The following is a 26,180-nucleotide window of genomic DNA, read 5'->3' as shown; positions in this document are numbered from 1 at the left end:
ACGGCTCCCTGTGGCGAAATGCGCTCCGAGCCTCAGAAGCCCAATTATATCACCCCTTCAGAGCCAGCAGCTCCTCGCCACTTTTCAGACACCCTCCCTTCTAGAGTGTTCCCTCAGCCTCCTCTCCTCTCCCCTGGCCAGCCCCAGAGGCACCATTCGCCTGGGGAACTTGAAGCCAGGGCTGCGGCAATGAAGAGCCACACATGTCTTTGGAAGGCATTGATGCGAAAGGGCATCAGAGGAGGGAGGGAAGGAAAGAGGGACAGAGACTGGTGTTGCCCATGGCACCCCTGACCATCATTCAAGATGCCCCATGGTGCCATGGCACACTGGTTAAAAACCACTGCTGTAGGCATTTCCCTAGAAGTAAGTCCAACTGAACTCAGTAGGGCTTCCTTTTGAGCAGGTGCTTCCAGGAATGCACTCTAAATAAGATTAAAGTTGGACTGTGCACAGCACTGCAGCCAGGACCCCAGTTTATCATTATGTTCGCATACTTAAAATCGCTAACTATGAGGGCAGCAATATTTAATTAGCTTAAATAACTAATCAACTTCAGCTTTAGTTGAGGGCAAATTTTAAGATATCAAAATTAAGGACACAGTTATTTGTTTGTTTTTATGCTGCTTGAATTATTTGCTTTACTGCAGGAAGGAATGGAAATGACAGATTTTAATGGTGGCCTTTCCTTTTAGCAATGAGTGATTATTAAATTAATACAATGAAGTTAACAAACATCTATTTTACTCTTCCTTCAATATATCAAAAAGGCACCTGTTTTAAAGTTTCAGTAACATGAAATATGTTATTTACATCTTTATAATTTAAAAGCCAATGGATTAATCAATAAAAATCCTGCTATCACTCGACAGTTATTATCACAGAGATTAGTTATCCTGCAATACACCTCATCTACCTTTTTGTATACACAATAAAAGTAGCAAAAGTGAACGAAAAGAAAAAGATGAAGGCAAAACCAGGGTTCCTCTCTTTTCTTTCTGCCATACACACATTGAGGAGGAATGGATTCCACTTAAAGGAGAAGAGGGTTATCCTGAATATTTAAGGTCAGAGGTGGGCTGACTTCAGACCTACGCAGTCGACTTTACTTTTTTTACTTTTCTAGTAGTGGAGAAATATATGCTTAATCTGCAGAACAAGGGTATTCAGCTAACTTGTTCTGTCAGCGCAAGGATTTCAACTTGCACAGTAGAACTTTCCTTCCTCTACATGCCCCTAAATCAGGGGTCAGCAACCCGCGGCTCCGGAGCCGCATGTGGCTCTTTTACACCTTTGTCGCGGCTCCGGGGCGGATACTAGCGAGGGGAGGAGGCACATTGTGTGCCCCAACACTCCCCACTGTTTTAAATGTCGCAATGATTTTGCGGCTCCCAGTTTTTTCCCCCTCGGTCCAAGTGGCTCTTTTTGTCTTAAAGGTGCAGACCCCTGCCCTAAATCTATTCTGAGGGCTCCCCTAACTTTCCAGAGCAGATTTGGGTACAGTATAGGGAACATCCAGGGAGAAGGGGGTGGGAGATCTGTTGTGCAAACAGAAATTATCGAGCAGATGAAAGTTAGTTAGTTTAACCTCCAGTGTGTTAGTAAAACTGAATTACTGTGTTGAGAAACGATGCATGTCTAAAAAACGTGTCACCAACATAAAAAGTTTGGAAAGCTTTGCAATAGACATACTTTATGCCATAGAATCCCAACTACACATTCTTGCCCAAGTGCCCTGCTAGTTAACAGTCCAATTATATTATTTCCAAGAATCTGAGCAAACCAGCAGCTACATAGTAGCTACATAGTACACTACAAATTGGCCAATGATTGAAGGCTTGCTAGGGGCTCCTTGCACTAGTGCATACAGTGCATAAATAAAAAAGGCTAATCGCCTCATTCCTACTTCCAGAGGAAAACCCAACAGGGGACAATCACAAATAAGAAAACGAGTTATAAGCAGAAGTGACCATTAGAAGTAGCTGAGATTTATGAATGAAACTCAAAGGCCGATTTCATGAAATTGTTGCCGATGGTTTTGTTGTTTATTGTATGCCACCCTGGGTGGGATATAACTATTCAAAATAAAATAATCAATTTAAAAGGACTTGGGACATCTTTTCCCTAAAAGCAGTCATGGGGAGACGTGAGCCAGTGTGGTGTAGTGGTTAAGAGTGGTGGACTCGTAATCTGGTGAACTGGGTTTGCATCTCCGCTCCTCCACATGCAGCTGCTGGGTGACCTTGGGCTAGTCACACTTCTCTGAAGTCTCTCAGCCCCACTCACCTCACAGAGTGTTTGTTGTGGGGGAGAAAGGGAAAGGAGACTGTTAGCCGCTTTGAGACTCCTTAGGGTAGTGATAAAGTGGGATATCAAATCCAAACTCTTATTCTTCTTATTTGAATCAGGACCACTGTACTGGGAGATGTGGAAATTGAAACTTTAGAAGGTGCCATTTCCCCATTTAAATTCCCCCCTCCTAAAGCTCCAATTAGCCATAAAATTGGCTGGGAGGAGAAGAGAGACAACATATTTGTGTTTTCCCTGCTTCGGGGTTTTTGGGTACAATAAGAAATAAAGAGTTAACACTACCCCCCCCCCCAGCGCCAAATGATGTAGCTCTGATTCCTTCAGGTCTGACTCCTTCAGGTCCTTCAACTGATTTAAGCAAAAAAAAGGGGGGTGTCATGAGATCCAATCATTTAGTTTGATGCTAAGAGAATTCCAAAATGTTAAGGGGTTTATTGCAACATTGAAAATGATCTGTTGCCCCTTCAGCTTCTAGCACGGATTAGCTAAAAGTGAAAATGTATATATTACAGACAACAGGTTACTGGATGAAATGAACTGCACCCCAAGATCCAAACTGGCAATTTGCTAACAGGTAACTTTGGTGCCAATATCAGTTGAACTTTCAGGTATATTTTCAAAAACCAAAAAGGGGAAGAAGAAGAAGTTGCACATAACTACCATTCACACCAATTGTTAACTTCCGGGGTGGGGGGTGAACCATTAGTAATTGCAGTGTGAAATACATGAATTATCAGGAGATGACGATCAGCCACAGGCAGACAAACACAGACCATTACTTGCCTGTTTCATAAAATGTAGTAATTCACAAAATAAATCCAATTAAGATAAGCACCTAGAGGACTGGAAACTGCAGTCTCCAGGGGGAGGTAAATCATAGCGATATAGGAATCTTTTTTTATATAGCAATCCTTTTAAAACTAAAAGAAAGTAGTAAGTTCTGCTGGTGTTGTAACTTTTTAACAGTCAGTGCTCTCTCTTCCCTGTGGCAGTTTCTCAAAAGTGCGCAAGAAAGAAAACAGGAAGGAAGAAGGAATGAAAACAAGTACAACAAGATTCTTGCAGAGGTTGCTGAAGAGAGCAGCATGACTGTGCATATCCAAGGAGGAAATGCAGATGATCCAACACTGTGAGCTCTCCTTTCACCAGCATCACCTTAAGGATTTTGCAGAGCTTTATTGCAAAAGTCTAGTGCGACAACTACATTAGCCTCTTTTGGTCTCCCTAAACTTTCATGTCCTTAAAAAAAAAATCTAATTATTCCCAGCAACTTTAGAAGATCAGAGCAATTTATTTTTGTCAAATGTGACTGAAGATTAATGGATACAATCAGGAATAATTTGGCAAAAACGTATCAAAACACAGAGAAAGCAGAATTTGTTAAGTGAAGCATCAAACTTAATATGAGTGCAAATCCCGTGAATGAAGAGCAACAATACACAATTCATTAACCAAATGCCTATGATTATTTCACACTTCAGAAAACTACCAATACAATCAAAATATATAGGAAGAAAAGGATAAATACAGATTAGTTCGGTGTTGTTTTTACATCTAGTACTACCAACGTGGCCAAAAAGAAACACCCCCAAATCTTAAAATACATTGGAAAGCTTGATTTAAAATAAAATAAAATAAAATGTTTCAAGTGGTGGTTTTTGGGGGGAGGCAGGGAAAATTGCCTCCGTTTAAGGTTAATCTACTATACTATCAGTAGGCCTAGATACCACACTTCCAGACTACCTGAGTATTGTGTTGGAATGTGGGCAGGTTGGCAGCAAAAGCCAGCATTAAGGACTTGTGGATGAACCACCAACTTTTGTCAAAGGCAATTAATGGTTCCTGTCAATAGACCAGTAGCAGGTGGCAACCAGAATTTTGTTTAATTCTCTTCTCTGGGGGAAAAATGTTACTGGGTTTATCTTTGCAACAGAAAATGAACCCATGAGCCCATTAACACAGCTGATGATCAGGGATAACTGGTGCACAACAACACCTGGAGAACAAGTTCCCCACACCTACTCCATAAACGAACTAACTCCCCAATCTTATTATTTTCTGACCCTTTAACAATGGGCACTTTGCTACATCCTCCACGTCTATGACCTGCAGTTGTGAGGGTGCCAAGAAGTCATAGGCCCATTTTAAGTCCAGTCACTGTGATGGTTGTGACAGATCTATTCCTTGGGCCAAAGGCAGTATTTCAAAAGGTCTTGGGTTAATTACAGACCATCCCATCCCAGGATTTACACCATGCCGGAAAGACAAGGGGGTTCTGGAAAGAACAGCGGTCTGCTAGTATCTGTAATGTGATTTCATTGGAGATGTATTTCACAAAGAATAAATAGAGTTGGGAAAAGAAGGTGGCAGTTGGCAATTGCCAGTTGGGAGGTTATTCTGTTAGTTCTATCTTGAATGTAAAGTATGGGGATTTCATGCAGATGCTGTCTAGAGGAATTTGCAAATAATACTTGTTGTTCAACTGTTCCTAGCCTGACAAGTAAAGATTTATATTCAGCTATTTGTTTAAGACATATATATGTGTGTGTGTGTACACACACACACATATATAATTTTTATTAAATTCTCTGTTTTACACTTTAAAGTACTCATTTTTACATCCTTAAGATATCAATTACTTTCCTTCTTTTCTTTCTATGGTTCATTTTACAAATCATAAATCCGTGCTTATTTTACAAAAACTATACCATTCAGCATTCCATTATTATTGCATCCATCAAAACCTACTTACACTGTTGAATTTAACTTAATGCTGCCAGCCTTTTCCGGCGTCCACCATTATTTCCCAGATGTTCAATAAACATTTCCCAATGTTCTTCTTGTTCTCTTATTCTATACGTTAAAGTCTGCAAGCTGCACATATTCTGTCAACTTAAGTTCTTTGGTTGGGACCTTTTCCATTTTCGTAAGGCATATATTTTTATCACAACTAGGTAACATGGTCTACTTGTGGCTGGGGGGGGCAGGAATCCGGGTCACGAAACTCTACCTCGACTAAGCTTATTCTGCATGCAGATTATTATTTCCTGACTCTGAGTTTCCCACACCCTCTGACAACAACACCCTGACATTTGCTGGATGGATTTAAGTACATTCAAAACGCTTGTTCAGATCTCGGGAACCAAAGGATGCCCATGCGTGGCACAGCTGTCCTCGGTGTGCAGGTCTCACCTCTCGTAACAGCATCTAAAGCACAACCGCTTCCTGTAGCGCCTCCGCCTATGATAAGAATGTCAAATTCGCAGGTTTCTCGCAGGGCCTCAAGCTGACTTTCTCTGGAGGGAAGGGTGCTGTGCATATGCAAGGGCCGACATTCCGAAGCTTCGACAGATGCTAGAGCACCCTGCAAAGGTAAGAAAGCAAAGCGGTCACGAAAAGACCAGAAATGGCACAATGCTGGGATTTTAAACTGAAGCCACTGGTTCAAATCCCTTGTGTACCACAAACTCACCAGGTAGTTTCTTGCAATCTACTAACTTTGGAGCCTCGGTCCTCTGCCAACAATACAGGTATAACATCACTAGGCTTGTCGTAATGACAGTTAAATTCAAGTGTGCATTTGTTTCGTACATTTAAACAGTGCTATATATCGCCAGATGTTATTAATATTAATCTGGACTAACTGGGGGAATTAAGACTGTCAATCAGATTACTATAAATTTACGAAGGTTGTCCAGCATACTAACAGCGAGGCAACTCATATTTCACTTTTCAGATGCTGCTGTAATAATAATAATAATAATAATAATAATAATAATAATAATAATTTATTATTCATACCCCACCCATCTGGCTGTGTTTCCCCAGCCACTCTGAGTGGCTTCCAACAAAGTATTAAAATACAGTGGTCTGTTAAACATTAAAAGTTTCCCTAAACATGTGTAAAATACACGTGTGATACCATCAATTGGATTAGCGCATGCATGATTTAATGGCCAGGCTTCCATAACCAGTTGTGATTTACTTTTTTTTAAGTCCTCGTGAAATTTTCTCTTCACATACACATTATTGCAAAGCAATTTTCTCTAATACAATTCATTTTTGTACGATTCACAAATATATGCATTTTTATGCATATTTTACCCCAGTATACACATTAATTGGCTTGAGATCTGTATTGCAAAATTCAGAAAAGTGTGAATTTGGAAAGATGGCTGTGTTTCGGGTCTCATACTATTTCGTAAAGCGAGAACTAGATAGGGTCATCCTTAAATGTGAACTGAATTCCTCCCCCATCCCTATTATAAAGCTTATTTTAATTCCTTTGAACTTTCCAGCTCTTGTTTTCGGAGCGGGAGAGCAAACCATAACCGTCTCTTTCACAAAAAAGCAAGTGTGCTCCTGAAAAATCTGTTGGTCATATCCTACATTTTCATCACCTCCTTTATTCTGTTTATCTTGTAGTGATGAATATGGGCCAATTTGAATTCCATTTTGCCACGCTTCCCCACAGAAGTAGAAGTAAAAAGGAAGGCATAAATCCTATTAAAATGTGCTCTACATTATATTTTCATAAAGCTGACTTCATGTTTGAAAGCCGCAGCATTAGTGGCTGTACGCCAAGCCAAAGACACGAGCAACTCCCAAAAAGTCACGACTGCATTTTCAACTGTGTAGACTGAATATGATACCTTGGTACTTACGATCTGTACAGAAGATGATATTAAAAGGCAGACATGGGGGACAGGTGGCAAACCACATGCACATTTCAGCTGCTTTGAATCAATCCACTGACCAAGCTTCAACTCACATCCGTGATACTCATGATATTTTTGATATTTTGCAATGTTATATTATTCACTTATGCAAACTCCTATTCTCTGCTTCTAGCCATGAAAGAGAACAGATGAAAGAAATCTGATGGGGGATGCAATATTTACCTGGAAGTCTCATCAAATGCAATGTGACTCACTTTTCTCTCTCTCTCTCTCTCTCTCTCTCTCTCTCTCTCTCTCTGTGTGTGTGTGTGTGTGTTGTGTGTGTGTGTTGTGTGTGTGTGTGTGTGTGTGTGTGTGTGTGTCACAGGGTTGTTTACAATATAAAAACACAAAATACATAACATAATAACAAACAAAAACAATACCCTGCCTCCACACACACAGTTTAAAAGGCCATAGATTGTTCAATTAGCCAAAGGCATAGTAGAAGAGGAATGTTCTGCCTGGCACCTAAATCTATATAACGAATCATAGAATCGCAGAATTGTAGAGTTGGAAGGGACCACGAGAGTCATCAAGTCCAACCCTCTTCAATGCAGGAAACTTTTTGCCCAATGTGGGACTCAAATCCACCACCCTGAGATTAAGAGTCTCGTGTTATCTGGCCAAGGAAGACGCTCCTACATATTCTTCTGGAACTGCAGCACCTGGGAATAGTAATGGGAGCCCACCTTACTTTTACAGGTGATGTATCACAGTATCATTTTTCTTTACATGCACCACAAATGAACCCTGAATAATATTTCCAAGACTAGGGGCTGGTTTAGTAACTATTAAATCCTCCATGCTGAATGTCACCCTGAGATGGGGTTGGATGGAGAAAACAGAGGAATGGACATGGAAACTGCAGTCAGAATCAGGGTCAGGATTGTAGAGTTGGAAGGGACTGTAAGGATCATCTCGTCCAAACCCCTTGCAATGCAGGAATATGCAGCTGTCCCATATGGGGATCGAACCTGCAACCTTTAGCAGCATGCTCTAACCAACTGAGCTAAGCTGTGTAATGCTGAAGTCTTGCAGCAGAGATGTGCCTGAGTACAAGGCCTCAGTTGTTTTGCCCACCATGCCGTTTACCCATCAACACAGTAGCTCTGGCCAGGCATTATGCCTTTTATGGCACTGCGTCCCTGGGAATGATTAGGGCATAAACCAGGCCAGTCTCTTAGCTCTTAAAAAAAAAGTGTTCATCCAGGCTTCTTCTAGACCCAACAACTAACAAGAGTTAAATGTGGAGGTGGGGGAGAACCACACCAGAAAATCCACCTGTTTCCCTCTTACAAAATATCAGAGCATTATATCCCAACATCATCCAGGCATAGGATATGAAACATCATTACCTTCAAAATAGGATGGTAGACATGTAACCTAATCCCAAAATCTTGACAGGGCAAGCAATTTCCTGTTAACTACCTACTCACAACGGCTGACCGTGTCTACGTGTGACATCGTCACAAAATCTCTCCTCTCTGCTAGCAGTATTTTGCTTCTCCTGTTACTTAAACCAGCCTAAAAATATATGGGAGAAAATTGCAGTAAATGAGGCAGAGCAAGTCCAGATTGCTCCCTGTCTTAAGAGGGGTGGTAATTGTCTCCTTCGCATTACCACTTCCTGTGCCCTGAGCCAAAAATTAAGTTATAAAACTTAACTGAATCTTTAGGATGTACAAAAATATAATAAGCTAGCCAAGCAGATTCATACCAAATCTTCTAATCGATCTGTGGAGGTTCGCTCCTTGACTTCTGGAGTTCATTACTATTATTAATATTTTAAAGTGTTGTTAAAAGCTTTTAAAAGCTTCATTTCCAAGTGAATACAGTGGCAACTGAACAATACCAAGCCCGAAAGAGATGGGTGACTGGCACACTTGCAGAAAGCAGCCTTGTTACAAAGGAAATGAGATGCGTCTAGGGGGTGTACAGTACGATCTGTGTGCATGCTAATTGAATTATGTCTTCTCTCGGTGCTGGGGAGCGTTGAAAAGACTCATTTAGAAAAAGCCAAGAGACCTCCTGCACCGGGTAGCCAATTAGAGCGCGTCTTGGGGCAACATCCCTTCTTGCATCTTGCAGGCACAGAGGTCTTTCGCCCTGTCATCTGCGTGATTGGCAGGCATTATTAAAAAGAGGACAGTTCGGCTGCCAGACATGCCCACAGCTTAGATATGTCAACACCGTAAATGGGCTGTCCTCCTTTGCGTCAATCCCCCCAGTTATATCCCACCTGCTGTCCTTTATCGGGTGCATGTAGGCAATAGCTGTAAGGGCGACAGCACGGCACAATGGATGTGCAAGTTAGAATAATGTGGAAGCGTAAAAATCATATGCTGCTCTCTTGCCAGGCCCTTTGTCTCAAGCCTTCACAGACAATGTACAGGGTGGCTTTCCAGATTCAGTTGTTATGATGGAGACACGTGGGAGAGAGGAGGAAGAGAAAGTGTAGCTTCTTTCCCCCTCCCTCTCTTGCACCCATCCACACTTCCCACTCCTCTTTCTGGTGTTGCCACAGCTCTCATGCTCAAAGCAGAAGCCGCTGGCTGGAGAAGAGGGCAGACCAGCTCCACTGAGGCACTGCCACCTCCTCAACAAACCTTCTGCTTGAGATAGGAACCTGTGGACCAATCTCATAGTGGCCTGGTTTGTGCAAATATGAGGGATCCCAGAGAGGAGCTCACAGTGTTAGAAACTCAGGTATATAAGCTAGGCGCCAATGACTCCTTAAAGCAGGCTTCCAGTCGCCAAAATTGAATGGCCAGTTGCCATTTGGGGGCAAACGGCTCGAAGGTCATAGCTTTCAATATGGTTCCCGAAATTCGTTCTGATTGTGCAGATAAAATATAATGGGTAGAATTCTACAGGATGTGCTGCTAGTGTGTGAAAACAGTAAAAATGCAAGGATCCCCAGACGTGCACCTCCAGATGGTGGAGATGTTAGGCACCATGCTGGCCCCTGAGTGCCTGGCAAATTTCAAATGCCGGGAGCTCACAGTTGCTCTAGTCCTTTTTTACTGCCATGCCATGCTGCACTGAGCTAAAGTTTGTCTTACCATGTCATTCAAAATGGGACTCACAGTTTAACTCTCTCATTACCAGCCTCGAGCTCTAATCAAGGACTACAGATCCTGGTTAGTGAGAACAGAAGACAACCAGAAGCCCTGGTTGAGACAACACGCTAAGAAAAATTTTGGCTTAGTTCACTGTAGTAGAAAACAAAAAATGGGAAAAAGCAAATCTGCTACAAGAGACAATTTGGGTGGAATGCTGAAACAAATAACATTTACAGCATAGTTAAGGAGGTGCCTGAGTGTGCGCTAAGCCATAGTTAAGGTCAGTAAGCCTACAACAAACCATGGTTTGCATGGAACTGACAGAGAAACCTCCCACACACTAATATATCATGACTCCTGTATGGAGCTTCTCAGTAGCATCTACAATAGATAAGGAGCCCTTTGGATGGGTGTAGATTGATTTCATTGATAAAGTAACCAGTGCTTTTTTTCTAGAAAAATAGGCTCCAGTACTCACCATGAAGTTGTTACAGTAAGTGTTACACTTTTTAACACTAAAAAGAGGTGCCAGTTCTGTGTGCCCTTGAGTACCCCCTTTCATAGCACCGAAAGTAATTATGAAGAAACAATCTCATCTCCAGCACATTTCCAAAAAGCCCTGATTATGCAAATGAACCTCTAGACATAAACACATCAGCTGCTTCAACAACAACTGAATGATAAAAACAAATATAAAGCCATCCATCTACATAGTATTTTACAAAGAGTGAGAGGGCAGGTCCCTGCCAAGAGGGAGGTACACTTTATAAGCCTGGAGCTCTTTGCATTATTTTCCCTTCCCCTTGCAGAATAAGGAAATGGATAAGGTTTTCTCTAAGCCGCTATAGAAGAAACCCACTATGAATAAATGATATTTATTTAGAGCCAGTTATGCAAGTATAGAATGTTTCATAGACGTACAAAGCACACAGAAGCACAGGCCTCCACAGACATGTTTTTAAAGAAGAAATGGGGATAAGAATACACAAATGTGCACTTCACATTTGATGCACAGTTTATATATTTTGTACTCTGGGAAATACAAAAAAAAGGCCTGAGAAAGAACTAAACTTGAAGTATGGAAAAAATCAGGGCAAATATATATTTTACCATTTCTAATAAAGGAATCTCAGAGTTGTATTCATTGTAGAGCTACGGAGATTGTTCCATCAGCATGAGCATTTCTGCTTGCTGGACTGAATGATCTCCCCTCTCCTCCCATGGCCCACTGTTCTGGGGTTCTCCTGACCCTCTGGAACAGATTTGGGGCCTGTGTGGGAAGAGGAGAGCAGGGAAATCCTGGTGCTCCAGTAGGAATCACTGTGCTGGCTTCCACTAAAGCAACTACTTAGTTGGGATGTGCCATTAGAACGAGGGAGCCACATATTTCAAAGGCTCAGTTTACAAACTTCTGCGCAATTTTAAAAAAATGCATAAATCAGTTTCTACTTACATGCTTGTTTCTATACTGAGAAAACTGGGAGAGGCCAAACACAGTCGCTACAGCACCGCCTCCAATGAGGATAGTCCCTTTCACGACCCTCCGAAAAGCCATTTTTTAATCCTAGGAAAAGAAAGAAAACAAGAATGTTCACAACCATACAAAGTCAGGGAAGAACACTTGTCTAAACCAGAAACAAGAGAAACTTGAGGCAGTAGCTGTACTCAGAAGAAGAAAAAAGAATACATACAAATATGATAAAGTGAGCCATATACAACTTCTCAGCCACAGTGGTTCTCAAAGCAGTTTGCGGTAATAAAAATGGATTTTTAGGCAGATGGTAGTTATCCTCACAACAACAGATCCAGAATGCCAGTCAACGGGATCGTGTAACCCCTGGCTCTGGTTCCCCAACAGGTATCAAATGAGAGGGGTACTGTGGATAGTCCTCTCCCCAATCTATCAAGTGCTCTTGCTGTTTTGAAAAAATTGTCTCAGCAGTTTTCAGCCCTTACAACTTCTGAGACAATAGCTGTTGGTGGCCCTAAGAGAACATTGATCTATAAATTCCTCCCCGCCCTAGCATAAGCATGTGAGTGGCAGCAAAGGGAGATACTAGGGGAGACTTGTTAAGAAGCATGCAGCCTGCATGCATGCAAGCATGCAGTTCTCACATGCAACCCATTTCAGGAACTTTTCACCCTGAACTCGAACACATTCTGGAAACAACACACTGGGATTTAGCCCAAAGACAGCAAAGAGAAAACCCCAAACAATGCCATTGTATCAAAAGGGAATTACCGAATTTAGTAAAACAAAAAATCAAATTGGCGCCGGCTTTCACGAGAAACGCACTAACAACAGGCACATTTCAAAACATTTTTAACTAATGGAAGGGTTAAAGTATACAAGCTCTCACTAGTATACATAGCAGAGATAGGAAGCCACAGAGAGAAAGAAAGAAGAAAGGACACTAGTGAAGTCTAAGAGCAGGGAGATACCAGAAGAAAAATGAATGCTACCTAGAGCTACTTGCTGTAGAAAGAAAAGAGGGTGTTGCCAGGGGTAGAAAGAAGTTCTGATATTGATTTTGTGAGGTTCACAGGAAGATTTTAGGATCAGAATCAAAAGAAAACAAGCAACACTAGATGAGACTAAGGATGTTTGCAGCAGAGAAGTAGCGGATGGCTGCGGGTGGCAAGGGAAGCGGAATATGACATTTTGGGGAAACCCAGCCAGATGGACAGGGTGTAAATAATAAATTTATTTTTATATATTATTTATTTTTATTTTTATATCCCTGGTGAGGCTATTAACTCTCAGATCTTATTCATTCATTTTGGTCTGCAAAGACTGAACCGAATGTCATGCTTGCAAACTGCCTACCCAATTGGAGTTTGGGGAGAATTTGAGAGAATTCTGATACAGAGGGTATTAGAAGTGATGCAAAAGTTATTTGTGAACATAGCATACATCTATAATCACTTAGCCAACTTGTGGCACATCCATCATTCCAGTCTCAACAGAATGAAGTAGACATCATACATATGTTTAACCACATGCTGGATGATGTTATGCTGTGTCCAGATAGGGCTCTCGTTTCAATAATATATATTAGCATTGCTCCCCACATATGTTCCAATGCTAACAAAGGTCTTTAAAGGGCTTTTGGTAAAATGCCAGAATCTATCACTATCAATTTTGCCAATATATGAGCCACAGTATATTTTTAAAAAGGTGGTTCAGTGTGTTTTTAAGTGATTTTGTGAATGGACACTTTTTAGCTTATTTGTGTTGCTTTAATAAGCGTTTTGTTATGTCTTGTATCTCTGTATTTTTATCCTGTTCCTGCTAATTGCTACCTTGGGGTGAAAAGTGATGAACAAGTTTAATAAGCTAAACTAAAAAAAAATTGTTAAAAGCACCACCAGACAACTCCAACACTAGCCGCGGTTGCATCCATCTTCTCCCCATCCCAAAACTAAACTCTGCAAAGGGAAAAGCTACTATTATTATCTACATGATGTGACTTTCCTTCATGTACCCCATCTTCATGAGCCAGGTGATTTCTCCCCCCCCCCAAGTAATTGAAACTTTGGGGGACAGTGAAAGAAGAAAAGGACATGGGGACAAATTTCTCTGTTAACAGTGAGGACTAGCGCCCTTCTCTGGTCACTTACCCCCCATCCAGTGTGGCCTTTCCAAGCTTCAAAGTCCAGAAAACCACACAGCTATAAACTTATATTAAAATTACCTGGACTCCTTTGGGGGGGAGGGGAATGGCAGGATATAAATTTAATTAATTGAATAATTATTTAAGATGGAAGCGTACGAGAAGGATAGCTCTGCAGCTAAGAAGAATCCTGGATTGCTAAACAACTTTGCAGGGCGCTTGCAGCAGAGACAAAGGAGAATGTAAACAAGTCAATGTGTCAGTAGTAGTAACACGCAGAGTCAGCTTGGTCTATATAGGGGAGGTGGCCTACAAGGTATCTGGCTCCCAGGTTGTTTAGAGCATTAAGTGTCAGAAACATTTGCCTTGAACTTGGCATAGTAGCTAACAGGCAGGCAGCGCAGAGCTTTCAACATGGGTATGGTATGTGTAAAGCTAAGTGTCCTGCTGAGCACTCGTGCAATTGCATTCAGAACCAGGCACAAGGGTAGCCCGACGTATTATGCATTGCAGTAATCAAATGAGATTTATCATGGCTTGGGTCCAGTCCCCACACTACACAACAGCTCCTTCAGAGGGAGAACAACCCTACCCAGAGCTGGCACACAACCCAATTTCCAGGCCTGGAAACCACCACTCATCTCGTCAGGATTCAACTGTTAAAGGAGATTTGGGGCAAGGTCCCCCTGTATCCGGTATGCTGATGATAACGCACAACATCTGAATAGGAGAGGCCAGGGATTTCACCCATGCAAATCACGTGCTCTTCCACTGAACTATGGTCTCTCCCCAAACGTAATCCCATTAACCCTTTTGTGCATCCTCTTGTTCCATATGTTGCCAGTACCAACCAATCCACCGTTTTTTTTCCTTTGTTTTTTGAGTATCACAGGCTGTAAATTAAGAAGCAGCTGCCAACAGGTGCGCCTTTGCACGTGCTAGCAGATTAGCTGTGGAATGAGAAAGACAAGCTTATCAAATGCGATCATCAGTTGCACCCTGATAACCCATTGTTTGTAAGTGCTGGAAGGAAAGGCGTTCAGCCTTTCACCAAATTCAATTATAATTACACCCTCGCTTTGTTGAGCCTTGTTCAAAAGGCATTGAAGAGCCATATGGAATTTTTCTCCCATCCTTCCCAAAGTTAAAATGCACAAGCCTGTTACAATGTAGACTTTTTTCCTTTTCTTCCTTTCCTTTCCTTTCCTTCCCCCCCCCCTTTTTTTTTTACAGCTTGCCTTGCCAATACAGTGGTACCTCTGGTTGCGAACGGGATCCGTTCCAGAGGCCTGTTCACAACCTGAACAGAACACAACCCGCATCTGCGCATCGCGTTTTGCCGCATCTGCGCATGCACGTGATGTCATTTTGCACATCTGCGCATGTGCGAGTGGTGAAACTGAACCTGAAAACACTCAACCTGAAGCAAACGTAACATGAGGTATGACTGTAAGCCTACAAAAATGATTACCATCCAGGAATCTTTACTAGTCTACTTGCTGCCTCACATGTGGCCTGAAATAAAACAAATATATGCTTTTTAAAAGAGAGACGTTTCCACAAACGTCTCTGCTTGGCCACCAAGAAACTACTCCTGCGCCCCACGGGTAAAGCTCCACAGGTAACGCCAGCTATTTACAACCTTGGCGCATATGCTACTCCGACCCGTGTGAGGCGAGCTTTGTGAAAGCAAAGGCTGAAGTTCCCGGAACAGATGTAAGAGCCAGGGATGGGGTGGGATACAGTGAAATCCTGTCTGCGCACTCCAAACTATAAATAATTCACCTCCGAGACATCATCTTGCCAGTTATTTCTTTCAAAATCAAAGCTCTTCTCCAAAAAACACACCCCAAAATCAGTCTCTGACCATGCATTCAAGTCACGTGGCTATTAAAGTGTACATCATTTCAATATCTGAACCTCTAGCACAGGGTTGGGGGACCTTGTTCACCCCAAGGGCCACATTATTCTCCGAGCGACCTTCCAGGGGCCACACAGCAGTGGTGGATGGGGCTAGAGCAACAAATGAACATTTTGCCTTCTAAGTAGGTTCTACGCACGCCTGCATACCACTCAATCTTTCAGCCAGGCAAGCAAATGGGATTATCCGAGGACACATTCTAGCCAGGCAAAAATACCTGAGGAAGGAACAAAGCAGAGCCAGTGAAGGAGGACATGGCATGGGGAGAGGGTGTGTGGCTCAGGAGGAAGTGGAGAGTGGAGAGAGTCCCATGGGTCAGACAGAGAAGCTCGCAGGGCTGCATTTGGTCCCTGGGTCACAGGTTCCCCACTCTAACAAGCAAACAATGCCTGTCATAAGAAATCTCAGTTGACTGATCATGCAAGTTTATGAATGTTTAGATGAGAAAATCCCACTGTTCAATTGGGCTTACAAGATATTTAAATAAGAAGACGAAAACAACAGGTTTTTTGTGGGGAAAATATACTCCTTGTCAGGGCTATTTTTCTAGAAAATGAGGTGCCAGAGCTCACCAGGAACACCTCCCTTGTTCTCTTATGGTGCCCACTTGAATTCTGGTGAGCTCCAGCTGAAAAAAGCTCTGCTCCTCGTTTTTAAAAATGCTGTGCTCATATTATTTCCAAGAGGCATTTCTTCAGGTAAAACAGGAAAGGGGCAGGTTGTTCTTGTAATGCTTTGTATTATAATAAATGGATTGAAACTGCAGGCCCATTGAAATCTACAGACATGACCAATGATTTCAATGGGCCAGCTCTGGGTATGGCTTAGATACAATCCATTAACTTTTGTTAAACTCAGCTAATAAAAAAATTAAATGGCAACACTTTTCAGTCGATTAAAACGTTTTAAATTGATTAACTGATTAATTGACTGATCACTGCAGCTTTCATTTTTTTCCCAGGAAGACCTGTGGCTGCCAAGAATGCAAGAATGGCTCAGCACACCCATATCAATCTTCAAATTAGGTCTGCATGCAACCTCCTTTTAATATAACTCTTTGGGACATCAGAATAACTGGCTAGAACAGGTGCACTACTGAAAACTGTTTCGGCAGAAAAAAGGCAGTCTTGTGAGCATTACCGCTGGAGATAAAATAATAAATAAATAATGAAAAATAAAACTAACTATACTATTATAGCCACTATCAAGTCAGCGTGAACTCTGTACTGTGCATAGTTAACAGCCAGGTTAAGATCCAGGGGAAGGGCTGTAGAAGGGAAGTAGAAGAGAAGGAAGCCACAGATTCAATCTCCAGGTAAGGCTGGGAAAGTCACCCACTTCAAACCCTGGAGACCCCTAACATCCAGTCACTGCAGACAATACTGACATAGATGGACCTACGGTCTAAAGCAGACATGGCCAAACTTGGCCCTCCAGCTGTTTTGGGACTACGGTTCCCATCATCCCTGACTACTGGTCCTGTTAGCTAGGGATGATGGGAGTTGTAGTCCCAAAAACAGCTGGAGGGCCAAGTTTGGCCACCGCTGGTCTAAAAGTATGAGGAATCTTCCTATGTTCCTAGTCACTATTTTTCCCCATACTGCACAAGGTTGGTTCCTCCATATCCGATTGTTGCAGGCGTTACTAATGCACAAGGTTCTCTTAGCATTATATTTCTCTATATAATAAAAATGTCAGAATGTCATCATGCAGCCCCCATTGGAGGATTTGTAGTGCTACATCACAATCCTGGAGTTGTGAGTCAGAGCTCAATTGGGGAGTAAAAAGGGAAGATAGATTGCATCATGGCATTGGCCATGACATGGAAACAAGAACGGTTATTGAGAAGGTGGAAATGGCAGTTTAAGGCAACCACAGAAGTTTGAGTAAAGTGGAGATGGAGGAAACTGAAAGGAAAATTGTAGTTTTAAACCATGACATTGGTTCGTCGTATGGAAGAACTGAGGCATATGCCCAGTATGCTTTACTTAAAGACTAAAATATTTAGTTGGTGGCTACAGGAAAACTCAGGTTAGGTGATCACAAAGACAACTGGTCAATAATAACGGTAACACTGTCTGTTCTGCAAGGCAATGGCGCTTGGTATTTTTTTGAAGCTGAGTTGTTCACAGGGAGTCAAGTTGTATTCTTCGTTGCTATCAACCAGGGGCGCAAGCCAAGCAATTGGCTTTCCCCCTCCTTTTTAATTAAAAAGAGATTGCATTTGGACACCAGGGAGGGAAGCAGCTTGACATTTGACTCTAAAAAGAAAAGGACCAAGCTTTTTAGATTTTTCTTTCTTTCTTCCCTCCCACCCTCACTTTGGTTAAGGCTAGATACAAGCAGGTAAAGTTTCTCGAGTCACAATATGTAGAGTATTTAACGGAAAAACTGTCCCAAATTTACAAGCATTCTAGGTTTTTGCATCAATATGTCTTTTTTCTAATTTGTTGTGGTTGTTTTGTGTTCCTTCTTATTTTCTGCTGGTTCACAGTTTAAGCGTATACACATCTACTGAAAGTGAATCCCACCAAATTTAAAGGGTCTTACTCCCAGGTAAGAGGGTCTACGATTTCAGCATCAATATTTTCCCCCCAGACACATTAATGTGTCAAGCAAGCCATCCTCCTTATGGCAGCTGGATTTCTTCAGAGTTAAATCAGACCAAACAGCCTGCGTCGCATGACTTAGTGCAACTACACAAGTTTAGTGTGAATGCACAGGAGCCTAAAGAGAAGACTGCAGCTGCTTTGCTCCACCCCAATTGTTCTCATGCTGCACTGTGCTAAACTATAGCATGGTTTGCCTTAATGTGCCCTACAAACCCCGGGCTCATGGTTTCGATCTCCCCAACAAACCATAAGCCATGTGCCAAACCTTAATTATAGCTCGTGTAACATGTGGAAAGAGCTGCCAGGTGCTAAACACCTCTCCACCTTCCCATTTTGCAACATGAAGTTATTTATTCTGGGGCAACAGATAAAACGGTGAAATCCACAAATCAACTGAACAGTAATATTTAAGCATCACCACCCATAGCTTGGTTTTATGACTTGAAGTAGATTTGATGGGACTGATTTCCAGGTAATTGTGCATCGGATTGCATCCTTGCGACATAACCTTAAACATGCTCACTTGGACGAAGTAATTTTCACTATTTTTACTAGACCATATTACTTAGTAAGGCTGGAAAACAAGCCCACTTATCTTGAAGTGAGCCTCACTGGATTCCATACAGCTTATTTCTGTGTAGACATGGTTAGGGCTGCACTGTTAAGTGTGCTTAGGATGGCAGTCCTATACTAACATCTACTCAGCGGTAATTCCCACTGAGTTCCACTAGAGTTACTCTATATAGGTCCACAGCACTAACAGACTGCAATCCTCAACAAGATCGTCACAGCTACATCTTTCATCACTCCCCAACACCCCCTTTCCCCCTCCACCTTCCTCCATCTCTCCCACAGGAGCTCCTCAAAAGCCTTCTCTGCTTCTCTTTCCCAGAGTTGCTTCGGCAAGGAAAGAAAATGGATGCAAGCCATGGCTGGCACTGAGGAATTACAATGCCTCTCCAGCTGGGCAGGAAGAATTTGGAACAAACAAGTGTGTGCTTACATTCAGCAAGGATGTTTGCATCATGGGTTCCAGCAACTGGTTAATGGGCAGAGGTCGGTGCTGCTGCTGATAGGCTGCAGTTCAATTAGGACCCAGCTACAAATTAAAGCCAATGCTTATTTCGGGTTTACTGTAACCCACCTGGGCAAGCTTTGTGACCCAGGTTGGGATCCACAGGTTAGGGAACACTGTTCTAAGGTACCAAAATGCTTTTCCCTACTGACTAGCAATAAACAATGCAAAACCTATAACTTTCTATTTACTTCTTAGGTGCTGGCAGTTTTATCCCTTCAATGACATTGCAATGAATTTGTAAGTTGTGTTGTTTATGCAGTTAGCCATGTTAAATCTAAAGGGATCAGGCACAGCATAACAGTATTAACAAGTATCTGCAAGAAGTGCCTTCTGTAAAGCTCTGCAGAAGTACCAAGCAGATTTGTCAATGCGCTGAAACAGGACCAGACTTGCTGATGATGACCTACATCCCTCTTACTGCCACTAAGGAAGTCAAGTTTAACAAAACACAACCACTTGTAGGCCACTCCCTCTATGCATGCATGCATGCTAGGATGAAGATGGAAGTTGCTTCTAGGTATCATGGGTGCACTTAAATGGGATTAAGAACTAGTAGAAACATGTCTAGCTGCTTCTGAGATTTTAAGCATAATATATGAGAAAACAGCACAATTCAAACTACTTAATTAAGTCGCTAAAATAAGTTTGGGCATTTTGCACCTTTGTCCCTAAGCAGCTTGGAATATTAGGAGGCACAGTGGTACCTCGGGTTAAGTCCTTAATTCGTTCCGAAGGTCCGTTCTTAACCTGAAACTGTTCTTAACCTGAAGCACCACTTTAGTTCATGGGGCCTCCCGCTGCCGTTGCACCACGGGAGCATGATTTCTGTTCTCATCCTGAAGCAAAGTTCTTAACCCAAGGTACAATTTCTGGGTTAGCAGAGTCTGTAACCTGAAGCGTATGTAACCTGAAGCATATGTAACCCAAGGTACCACTATATATCCTTTCCAAATGTACCTCCCTTTGGTTAAAAAAATAAATTAAGCCTATCAAGAAAGTGTTGCATCAAGTTTTCTAGACACAGAACCATTAGATTGAGAACAGAAAGGTTAAGGATTTTTAAAGGTAGCATCTGGTTCACATGACACAGTAAGTCAAACTATGAGTTTACTAGAACTGCATGAACATGCAGGCCTGATTAGATATCATTTGGCTTGCTGCATCATTCAAAGCAGTGTGCCCTGTTATCCCCCCCCCCCCATTTTGGTATAGGAGGTCTACAAGGGCACACCATTCACATGTACTTATCTATACAGTACTACCTATCCAACAACCAAGATCAATGCTTCATAAGGCATCATTAGCAGTTTTCATTCTATGTGTTGGTTAACAATTCTCAACACACAAAAATAAGTGCATTGAGCTTAACAGACACCTATTAATGGCAAAAAAAATTCACCCACCCAGAAACCTTAACCTTATTTTTGACGGGTCTTTGAAGAGGATTGGTATATCAGATAAACCTCCACATGAGGAATATCTGAACTGGGAAAGGACACAAGCAGGCAGCTGTTAACCAATCTGTTTGCAGTAACACAAAACTTTCTGCTTAAGTGATAACTTAATGACTGCTTCTATAAAAGTAGATGGGTTGAGATTCAATCCTAAGCATTGGTTTAAAAAAAGAGGGAAGGAAAAGGGTTTTAATGACTAATGTGAAGGAATCTTATACCATACTTTGGGCTTATTCCAAGATTTAGAAAGCAAAAACTAAAATGAATCACTATTTGTGAAATACATGGTGAAATTTGATGACCAATCATACAAAATCCGGTGACCAGTCATACAGATCATACAAAAACCTAGCCAGTTCTGGCTCTGAATGCTTAAAAATCTGGCCGCTGGTAACACAGGTTGAATTGAACACTCTTTCACTCTCTGTTTCCCTACAAGGGGTTGTGAAAATATCATGATACTCTGCTAAGCACTTGGTTAAAGGCTATATGTAGCTGGCTAAACATACAGTTTGAGCTGGAACAGGGTAAAAGGTTTTTAAGATGCCACTGCACAGGGTCACGAATCTATCTTCAAAGAGCAAGATATCTATCACCACTGCTTCCAGGCTGAGGACCTGACCTCTTGCTTCTCCAGGTCTCAGGTGAGTGAGGCTTGATGAACAATCGCTCCTTCTGTGGGAGTGCACAAACATGCACATATACATGTTCCAACCATGAGTGCACCAGGAGCCACAGAGAAGTCTAGCTTGGCTAGCCGGCCATTAGATACCTACAGGTAAATACAGGTAAACCTTGCATCCTCTCACTTCCTGTACTGCTTCTCCTGTGGTTTCCTGTTGAGGTTAAACAAGGATCCATGGTCCCATTGCTATAGTAGTATTATTCCTTCATGCCAGCTTCAATGACCTCAAACATCATTGCCATGGTGACAGGAGATGCAGCAGAATTTTAACTAGCAGCCTAGAGTTCCGGATGGATGGCAGATGCAACGGATAGTAACAATAATAATAATTTACTACTTATACCCGCCCATCTGGCCAGGCCTCCCCGGCTACTCTGGGCAGCTCCCAACAGAATATTAAAAACACGATAAAACGATGTGAGGGATGCCTCAGTTACCCCAATAGAGGCCAGCCCTGGCAACAGGCAGATATAAATACTCAAGGCCAGAGCACATATTACTCTCACCTCAATAATACAACTGGAAATAGCTTCCCTGCAGTTCCGACACCCACCCACATGCAAGTGCTGGTTCTAGCATAAACAATTATTGACCTCATGACTTGCAACCACTGAGCGGCAAGTTCCTGAAGGCTGGTGGGGCAGGGAATGTGGAGAAACTCACAATGTATGTAAAGGTACATGGTCAGACCAGGAAACAGACTGTCACTGAAAGACCTTTGCTGCCAGTGTTCCCATGGCAACCACAACATGTGCTTTACAGAGATGTCGTTCTCCTGAAGTCCTCCCTCTGCCTAACAGTAGGGCCAGCCCTGCATTCCATTCATACTCTTTCACAGCACTCCCATTTTATACTGCCTGCATTAAATCAATAATAAGGAGGAGGAAGAGATTAGTTACTATTTACAAACTAGAATCTAGAAAGAACACCCAGACAACTGATTTGGGATGGACCACTTAAAAAAGAGAGAGAGAGTCCTAATCAAAGTTAATAAATAAAATAAATAAGTCAACCACTTCACAATTTTCCCTATAAGGTTATACTGTTGAGGGGCCTCTCATTTCTAAAACGAGAAGTGCTAAGGTTCACCCTCGCAGAATTTCCCCTTGACCCAGATATGCTGAGACATGCTGGGATTATTCAACTGGGGAGAGAGCACTTGGCCCATGTTCACAGCACTTCTGAGTCCACTGCTACATCACATGTGGCGGGGAAGCTGACCCCCAGAATCAAAACAGATTGTGAGGAAGGGCCAGTACTACTCCTGCCCCACTAGTCCCATCTATCGATGCGGGTGGAAACCTGTGGGTTAGCTCCCAAACAAAGAAAATGCGAGGGGTGCTCAGCATCAGCCACACCGCGAGGACAAAGCCTTCTGCACATGATCGGAGGTGGCCTCGCCTTCTTCACACCTGTACCACATGAGCCCCTTGCATCGACAACAGGTTCTGGGGCTGAACCAGGCTCGGGCTGGGTGGGGAGGTCGAGAGAGAACCCTGATAAAGCCCCCTGCCTCTTAGGTCCCTATCTGGGCCCCGAGGAGTTCCAGGAGGAGACTCACAGTTTCCCGGCCGAGAGAAGAGACCCTGCTCCTCCTCCGAGGCTCAGCCACGCCGCCGCCACTGCTTTCCCTGGGACTCTCTCGCCGCCTGGCCTGGAGAGGGAGGCGGCCGGTGAGGAGGAGGAGGAGGAGGAGTCCCCGCGGCAGCACCTCCCCGAGGCCTGGACCGGGCTCACCTTTCCCCCGGCCGAGCAAGACAACGACGCCGGCGCCCCCGGGCTGCCCAGGCGCCCGCAGCCGAGCGCGGGAGCCCCGAGGAGAAAGGCGCTCGGCGGCTCCGAGGCAGTCTGGCGCGCACCGGGCCCTGCGGCGGAGGAAGCCTCGTGGCGAGCGGGAAGGAGGCGCGCCGCCACCGCAACCACCCCCGGCTCCTGCGCTGCCCAGCTGCGGCCTCGCGCCAGGCAGACCCCGCACGCGAACCCGCGGCTCCGCTAGGCCCAGGCGCCGCCCGCCTGCGCGCAGAGCATCCGCCTTCCCCGCGCGCACCACGGCGGCCTCTCCGCGCTGCGCGCAGGGGCGACCCCCGCCGCCACCTCCTGAGCTGCGCGCCGCCCTTACCTGGCTTCTTTTCCAGCCCGGCACCTGCTTAGTGAGTCCGCATGGGTTTGCCTTCCCGGCGCGGCGCCTCTTTCCCCGGGGCGACGTCTTCTTGCCCAGGCGCGGAGACGAGAGGCCCCAGCGGCGGCTTCCCTTCGCTGCTGTTGCCGCTGCTGCTATTGCTACTCAACTGCTGCTGCTTCTCCCTCCCTCGCCGCTTCCTTAAGGCGTGTCTCCACTAACCGGCTAGCGAGGAAGCAGGTTCCCGTAAGGTCCCGGCTGGGCTTGGCGCGGGAGAAGGAGAGACATCGCCTGCCTTTGCAAACACGTGTGGAAGTCCCGAGGGAGACACCAGAAGAGGCACTTCTTTTTTGGAAACGTGCCCTCCTCCGAGGCCTCTCCTCTTACAGGCTCGCCTGCCAAGGCTAAGGTGCCCCCCCCCCCCCAGAAAGAGAAATGGGACTCTGGGGTTTTCAGAAATGGCAAGGCACTGCCAAGGAGTTAGAGACACACAGAAACGGTTCCTCGGCCAACCAAGGATCAGGGTGGTGTTGTTTTTAAGTATGCAGTTGTGTTTATCCCCACTACTTTTTAAAAAATGTTTGTACTTGCTAAAGTTTTGGCAGGGGTGGAAATGGGGAGACAAGATGGTCTTCCAGGCAAAAGAATGGGGAAGTGGAACGAGGACAGCGTTGAGTAGTGGTTAGAGTGTCAGACTACAACCAGGTCATAGGAGAATAATAGAGTTGGAAGGGACCGTGAGGGTCATTTAGTCCAACCCCCTGCAATGCAGGGATATTTTGCCCAGTGTAGGGCTCAAATCCTGAGATTAAGAGTCTTATGCTCTATCAACTCTGCTATCTTCCCTGGCCAAAGCAGTTCAGTAGCTGCCTGTGGGCCACTTGCTATCTATGAGGAAGCTACTCAATAGCATCCCTCAAAAAGGAGGCAAGACATCATGCCTCCGTCCCCAACATGCCTTCTTAGAGGGAGAATGAAATACGGTGGTACCTCAGGTTAAGAACTTAATTGGTTCTGAAGGTCTGTTCTTAACCTGAAACTGTTCTTAACCTGAAGCACTACTTTAGCTAATGGGCCTCCTGCTACCGCTGAGCCACTGCTGCACAATTTCTGTTCTCATCCTGAAGCAAAGTTCTTAACCTGAGGTAATATTTCTGGGTTAGCAGAGTCTGTAACCTGAAGCGTATGTAACCTGAAGTGTATGTAACCCAAGGTACCACTGTAAAATGTAGTTAACCATCACAGAATAGCTTGTCGCCAGGAATTGCATGTGTTTATTTACTTCAGCCTTGTAAATAAGCCCTCAAAAGTTACTAGCCTGCCCAAAAAAACCCCAAAGTTGCCAGCTTGCTAAGAATCTAGCAGTTGGCATTTCCATGCTGACCTTGGAGAAACAACTACCATTGAAACGCAAGTTAGTCACAGGTTAGGGGTTTATTGGGAGGGCGGGTTAAATGTACTCCCAAGTTCTACCAAGGCAACCGGCACAGAAGGACAGAGCAATCCACTCATCCAACACTAGCCCACTGTTTCCATTCTGCTCATGAAGAGTTGAGTTTTCCTTCCTCTGCAACTAGCATGTGGACTGTTGAAGAATGAATGGAGATACCCTTTCTTCTTCCCTCCCTTTCCTACATGAAATTCCTGTTTGCCTGTGAATAGCGAACTCATTTTCACCCTTACATAGCCCCCAGGCCTGAGGTTTCCACACCTTTGGTATAAACTAATAGCAAGCTCCCTGGTGTGAATTTATGTTTCCAAAACATCACCAAGCACAAGAGGAAGGTAGCAGGTTTGGGGAAACAAGATTTCTGGAAGTACAAAAATAGTGGGGTGGGGGGCACTAAGGAGGTTAAAAGCCCAAGTGCAGCTCAGTGAGAACTGAGCATGTGTGGTGGCTACAAAATGCTGGCGGGGGGGTGGGGACAACTGGAAAATCAGTGACTGGCTGTGTCATAAAACAGGTCCTGGCTGGCTAAAACCTTGAACAGAAGCAATCTACCCACTACAACATTTTGCTGCAGCTTCCGCTTAGATAACTAAGTTCAGTATCTGAACAGAGGTAAACTTGCTGACTATACGCGCCCTGCCCAATGCTTAACCTTTCCTACAAAGTTCACCCTAACATTTCCACCCTTTTCCATTGTTCCCTTGCTCCTGCTGCACTGCCTCCCATCCAAGCGAGAGTTCCACACACTTCAGTCAAGATGAGACTTTTCTGGAATGGGAAGCAAGCCCAGGGATGGTCAAAACAAATCCTAGCTGGAATAAGCCCTGCCTAACTTCCCTGTCCATCACCTTGACATTTAATATTTACTGTTTTTAGCTATGGTTTCATTTTATTTTACAACTTCGTTATTTTACAACTTACGCTTTTGAACACCGCTTTGAACATTTTTATTTACAAAACACTGTGTGTGTATGTGTGTGTATTCTAAACACATGCCCTGAGATTTAGAGGTATAGGGCGGTGTGCAAATTTAATTTTAAAAAAAGAAATAAATACAAATAAATATTTTGATAAATAAATACAATAAATATTTCTTTGCACAAAGAACAAAAGCAAAGTCAAACCAGAATATCCCCAGATTTCATGGATATTAT

The 26,180-nt window shown here is 43.6% G+C and overlaps 1 protein-coding gene across 3 annotated transcripts in view; it reads right to left on the bottom strand.

The window, feature by feature from the left end:
• The window catches only part of GPD2 (glycerol-3-phosphate dehydrogenase 2), a 78,702-nt gene extending 54,591 nt beyond the window's left edge, over positions 1 to 24,111 (bottom strand). The window contains exons 1-3 of one of the 3 annotated variants that reach the window (XM_081929013.1): positions 23,577 to 24,111; positions 11,547 to 11,657; positions 5,503 to 5,674 (exon numbers count right to left, since the gene is read on the bottom strand). In XM_081929013.1, coding sequence (XP_081785139.1) covers positions 5,503 to 5,674; positions 11,547 to 11,648 — 274 coding nt within the window. In that variant the 5' untranslated portion in view covers positions 11,649 to 11,657; positions 23,577 to 24,111. Of the gene's footprint in view, positions 1 to 5,502; positions 5,675 to 11,546; positions 11,658 to 21,558; positions 21,690 to 23,018; positions 23,112 to 23,576 lie in introns of those variants that run through there. The other 2 variants (XM_081929015.1, XM_081929014.1) reach the window with 2 other exon arrangements.
• Between the last annotated feature and the right edge of the window lie 2,069 nt (positions 24,112 to 26,180).

The sequence above is a fragment of the Podarcis melisellensis genome (genome assembly GCF_964234715.1).
Source record: "Podarcis melisellensis genome assembly, chromosome: 1".
NCBI classification, from domain to species: Eukaryota; Metazoa; Chordata; class Lepidosauria; order Squamata; family Lacertidae; genus Podarcis; species Podarcis melisellensis.
The sequence above is the reverse complement of the archived record's forward strand: the minus strand, read 5'-3'. Positions and strand labels throughout refer to the sequence as shown.